At 38.1% G+C, this 5,572-nt stretch overlaps 1 protein-coding gene across 1 annotated transcript; it reads left to right on the top strand.

Annotated features, from left to right (window-relative positions):
* Positions 1-5,572, top strand: LOC107693824 (uncharacterized). The gene is made up of 11 exons (XM_016493344.1): positions 1-7; positions 309-518; positions 998-1,180; positions 1,420-1,548; positions 1,934-2,146; positions 2,315-2,392; positions 2,471-2,653; positions 2,800-2,922; positions 4,477-4,695; positions 5,008-5,085; positions 5,277-5,572. Exons 1-11 carry the CDS (start codon positions 1-3, stop codon positions 5,435-5,437), a joined length of 1,584 nt encoding a protein of 527 aa, XP_016348830.1. The 3' UTR covers positions 5,438-5,572.

Consider the following 5,572-nt stretch of genomic DNA (forward strand, 5'->3'; position numbering starts at 1 on the left):
ATGGCGGGTGAGTCTAGACGATTTTTTTCAATCTCAGATCTATTTTTCCTATTAGTTCTCAGTCTATTTTTGGTGTTGTTCCTTTTTTTATGTATGTATGCATTTATTTATTTACTTATTTATTTATGTGTTTATTTTATTATTAATATTTTAGTACCATTTATCCAGTTTTAACATTTAATTGATCCAAATTCATTCAAAGCTAATGATGAATACTATCTAAGAGTAGTATACAAAATATCACTTGATTTGCTTTTATCAAATCAAAGTTTGTGGGCATCGTTAAACTCTGTGCTCTCTTGTTCCAGGCAGCAGCTTTGAGGCTGAGTTCCTAAAGAGTCACAATGCATACCGCAAACAGCATGGAGCGCCGCCCCTCACCATAAACAAAACCCTGTGCCACTCCGCACAGGCATGGGCGGAGCATCTGCTGTCAATCACGACCCTCAAACACAGCAACAAGGACTACGGAGAAAATCTGTATTATGCTTGGAGTTCAGCTACCAAAAAACTCACAGGTTAGCTTTCTGCTCGAAAAAACAGACAATGAAGTCAAATTCTTCTAAGAGGCAAATCAAGGATAAACGCTATATCAGTCATTTGATAAGGATAGTCAAATCCAGTTAGACCGCTCTGGTCAGTGGTCAGAGTTGAATGCATCAGAATTAGAAGCCATTGCAGGCGTTATGCAGGGTGTCAGAACTTTGTAACTTCATAAGACATTAAACTGGAGATATATGAAGCATTTGTGTTTTTATAAACGTCATTTGTATTGCACACTGTCAACTAATTTCTTTTAGAAACAATTACATACCTTATGTCTCCACTTTCTACAGGACATGAAGCAGTGGAAAGCTGGTACAGTGAAATTAAAGACTACAACTTCGGCAGGCCTGGATTTTCTCCAAAACGGGTGATTCCACCTGAAAACACTCTGGTGTGGCTAAACGTTTGCTCTAGTCTCTTTTACAACACTGACTCCTAGTGGTTTCTCCAGGTCACTTCACACAGGTGGTCTGGAAGGACACTAAAGAGGTGGGAGTTGGACTGGCCACTGATGGGAACACAACTTTTGTTGTGGGTCAGTACCTACCAGCTGGAAACATCACAAATGCAGATTATTTTGAAAAAAATGTCCTACCGGCAGGCACCAAAGTAGACTCAAAGTCCACTGGTACAAGTGAGTAAACTTTCTAGTGGAATATATATATTCTTTTTTTCTTTTTATATGTTCTTATTAAGCTTTCTTAGGATTATTTTTTAAACATATTATTACTAAATTATTAATAAAAATTATAGAGAGTAGTTCTAATAGTAGATATGGACTTGACAGTGAATAGTGTAAAAGATTGTATTGTAAAAGAGGTGTTGATGATCATTACAGTATAGTAAATATTTTATATATCTGGCAACATTCAGCTGACAAAGTGGAACAAGTGCATGGTGCATCAGGCATAAATTCAAAGCAAGCACCTTCAGTGCTTCGCAGTACTGAAATATCACCACCCGGGGACCGAGGAGAACATCATGTGGGAAGCAGCTTAAAGGGTAAGTTGAGTTAAGGTTATTTGTTTCATGTAAATACTTTATAATGATACATAAATGGCCACAAAATGTATTTTAAAATTGTGCAGCTTTTCTTTCAGCACTTTTTCTGGTGGGGTCATCTTGTTTATACAAATGCAAACATGGACTGTGTTTAAAAACTCACCTTTCATCATAATTATCTGTCTAGCCTTAATGCAAATGAAATATGATAGTCCATTCTTTGTACTGGTGCTTTATGGCTTCTGAAATGGAGCATGTGCACCGCAATACATTTAAAAGAAAAACACGTGACTGAGGATATTAGAATCAAAAATTGTCTTTATTCTTTCAGTCAGCATGGGATGCGCTTTGTGCACATCAAATAACTCTTTATGTTTGTCTGTAGCAGACAGCAGCTTTGAGGCTGAATTCCTGCAGACTCACAATGCATATCGCAAACAGCATGGAGCCCCACCCCTCACCATAAACAAAAACCTGTGCCGCTCCTCACAGGAGTGGGCCGAATACCTGCTGTCAATCAGTACCCTCATGCATAGTAGTGGAGAGTATGGAGAGAATGTGTATTACGCTTGGAGCTCAGCTAGCAAAAGACTCACAGGTCAGAGTTTAGTAGTGACTATATCTGTACCATTTGCTAATGTTTCACTTGCTCACTTTTCAGCCAGCCATCTTAGATGTAAAGTCTTTACATAAAACCCGGAGCTTGGGGTTTAACACATGATCTTGTCTGCATGTTTTCAACATTGCATGTTTGTAATTTACACAGGACGTGAGGCAGTGGAAAGCTGGTACAGTGAAATTAAAGACTACAACTTCAGCAGGCCTGGATTCACCTCCAAAACAGGTGAATCCATCTGTAAACACTCAACGGTGGTTAGACATTTGCTCTAGTCTCTGGTCTGACATCTGTTGGTTTCTTTAGGTCATTTCACACAGGTGGTGTGGAAAGACACAAAGGAGGTGGGGGTTGGACTGGCCACTGATGGGAACACAACGTTTGTGGTGGGTCAGTACCTCCCAGCAGGAAATATCAGCAATGCTGGATATTTTGAAAGAAATGTTCTACCAGCAGGCTCCAAAGCAGACTTCAAATCCACTCCCTCTGGTGAGTCTGGTATGACTATGTGTGCATGGATATAATACTAATTAAACTGAAAGTTTGACTATATAAACACACATGTATATATAATAAGACACTTATTGTACAATATACAATATTCACAGTTTTGAACATTTTTATTTGATGTTCAGCTGACAGAGTTGGACAAGCACTTGCTGCTCTCAGCATCAAGTCAAACCAATCACCTTCATCATCTCACACTTCTGGACCAGCACCACGTAAGAGTCAGTGTCCACAGAGCAGCAGTTCAGAAGGTAAGCACTCAAAACAGAGACTATGAAAGCTTATTTCAACCATATTAGAAAAAAGCATGCTTTGATAAAACAGAATTATGACGTAAAAAGTCATAAGTATGAAATAAAAAGTCAAAATGATGACAAAAGTGGGAATAATATTATGAGATTTTTTGTCATTATGACTTTTTGTAATAATTTTTTTAACCTCATAATTTTGACTTTTCATGTCACAGTTTTGATTTTATCATATAATTGTAACTCTTTATTACCAAAGCATGACTTTGTATGTTGCAAAAAATTGGCTTCCATGAGAAACAGAATTGTTTTTTCATAGTGGTTGAGCAAACTATTTTAACCACTTTATGATTATCACAGCACACTATTGTTTAATATAACAGTGTGCATTATTTATGTGGTTTTGCATCCATTTAACATCAACTGAATAAATGCAGAATAAATGGTTTCTTTGAGATAAAGAAATTTTAATTGGTCTTTGCTAGTATGTCCTTATTCAGAAACTATTAGTGATTTTAAAGTGCCCCTATTATGCCATTGTTAAGGTTCCTAATATTGTATTGGGACTCGGGAGTCTCCTACAATAGGTTTACATGCATGCAAGGTCAAAAAATGCTTTCGTTTTCTTAAAATATGCATTTAATATCACCTCATTTTCCAACAATTCTCACATGCATGCAAGGTCAAAAAATGCTTTCGTTTTCTTAAAGGGGTCATATGATGCGATTTCAAGTTTTCCTTTCAACGATTCGTTCAGAGCAGTTCTAAGATTCAGTCTCTCTAAACCCCTCCTTTCCGTGAGCCTACTCTGCTCTGATTGGTCAGATGGCCCAGTCTGTTGTGATTGGTCTACCGCATACAGTGCGTGCCGGAAACGATATGGCCATTGCCATAGTTCCATATTTTGAATGCTAGATAAAGAATATAAACATCTATTATTTATCATACTTAAACAGGCTGTGATTCAATGGAGCCAGCTGGTCCAAATAAACAGGATACTGAGCCATCTTTCAAGAGCAAGCGTTTTGTCAATCCCGCGTTGAACTCCCCGAGATTAGAGAAGCAGTGGTCAGTAAAATGACTTGTTTGTGGGCGGGGTCAAGTGGTTCGCAGCCAGCCAATGTAGAACATAGGCAGGGATTACGCAAGTGTAGCCATCACGGAAGTGGAATTCGAATTACTAACGACTCGTTTAGGTGATTCAGAGTCGATTCTTTATCTTGGGAGACAATAACTTTATTTATTGTGCACTTTTGGCTTCACAACTTTACACATCATTTACATTCACATACAGCTACATTACACACTGCATGAAAGGCAATATTGGAAATGGCATAATAGGGTACTTTAATTAGTATAGTAGTTACCAGCAATTAGTTTGAGAAGTTCATCTCCCACAAAGACTACTTTTTGGAAACGGCACCATTTGATGTATAGGCAGTATGTGCACAAAATGATTTGAAATACTGTTAAAAGTGAAGCTAAAATGTCCAAAGCCTTATTCTCCACTCACAAGTCTCTTCAGGATTTACAGCTCTTTCTTTTCCTGTGATGAAGGTGAGAACTTGTCCCAGTTTCGTCAGTCTCTCCTTGAAGCGCAAAATGATTACAGGCGGCAACATGGAGCACGGCCTCTGTCACTGTGCCCCATTCTCAGTAAAGAGGCTCAGGATTGGGCAGCACATCTGATTAGCATTAACGCCCTAAAGAACAGCAGCAAAGGTTATGGAGAGACTATGTCATACAAATGGACATCCACCATGGTGCCTCCAACAGGTAAATTGGTTATTACCCCAAAGGGGCCTATTTAAGGAACTGTAGCACACTATAATTATACACTCTAAAAAATGCTGGGTTAAATACAACCCAGTGCTGGGTAAAATAGGGACAAACCTAGCAATTGGGTTGTTTTGACCCAGCTATTGGGTTGTTTTGACCCAGCGGTTGGGATGTTTTGAACCCAACCGCTGGGTCAAAACAACCCAATAGCTGGGTTTGTCCCTTTTTAACCCAGTGCTGGGTTATATTTAACCCAGCATTTTTTAGAGTGTAACCTTTATAGAAAAACGGATTATTTTTAAACTATAGGAAATGAGGTTGCTGAATCATGGTACAAGGAAAATGTGAAGTACAACTTTGCAGCCCCTGGCTTTCAGAATGGAACTGGTAGGCTAATTTTGCACTCATATCAGTTGAAGAGTTAAAACAGTTAAATCTATCAAATCAAATGGCAAATATCAAGTACATATGTAAGAAATGCTAATGTTAATTTACATATAAAAGTCAATACAATCAAACAATCAAATTATAATCAAAGTCAGTCACAAACCATAACTGAAAATTTAAAATGTGGACAGGTAACTTCACCCAGATTATCTGGGGGTCTACAGAGCAGGTTGGGGTCGGCCTGGCATCAGATGGAAAGGGCAAATTCATCACTGTGGCCTTTTACAAACCTCCTGGCAACATCAACAACCCTGGCTACTTCCAGGATAATGTCAAACCTGCTGGGAGGTGATCTGTTGAATAAGATTATTCAGTCAGTTATACAGTCTTATGCATTTTATTAATGTAATTTAAAAAAAAAGTGATCCAAGATATTACTTGTATGTTAACAGAAAGTCAATCATCTAAATATATTGCATATACAAAT

This window comes from Sinocyclocheilus anshuiensis, unplaced genomic scaffold (assembly GCF_001515605.1).
Source record: "Sinocyclocheilus anshuiensis isolate Anshui unplaced genomic scaffold, SAMN03320099.WGS_v1.1 scaffold1392, whole genome shotgun sequence".
Lineage (NCBI taxonomy): Eukaryota > Metazoa > Chordata > Actinopteri > Cypriniformes > Cyprinidae > Sinocyclocheilus > Sinocyclocheilus anshuiensis.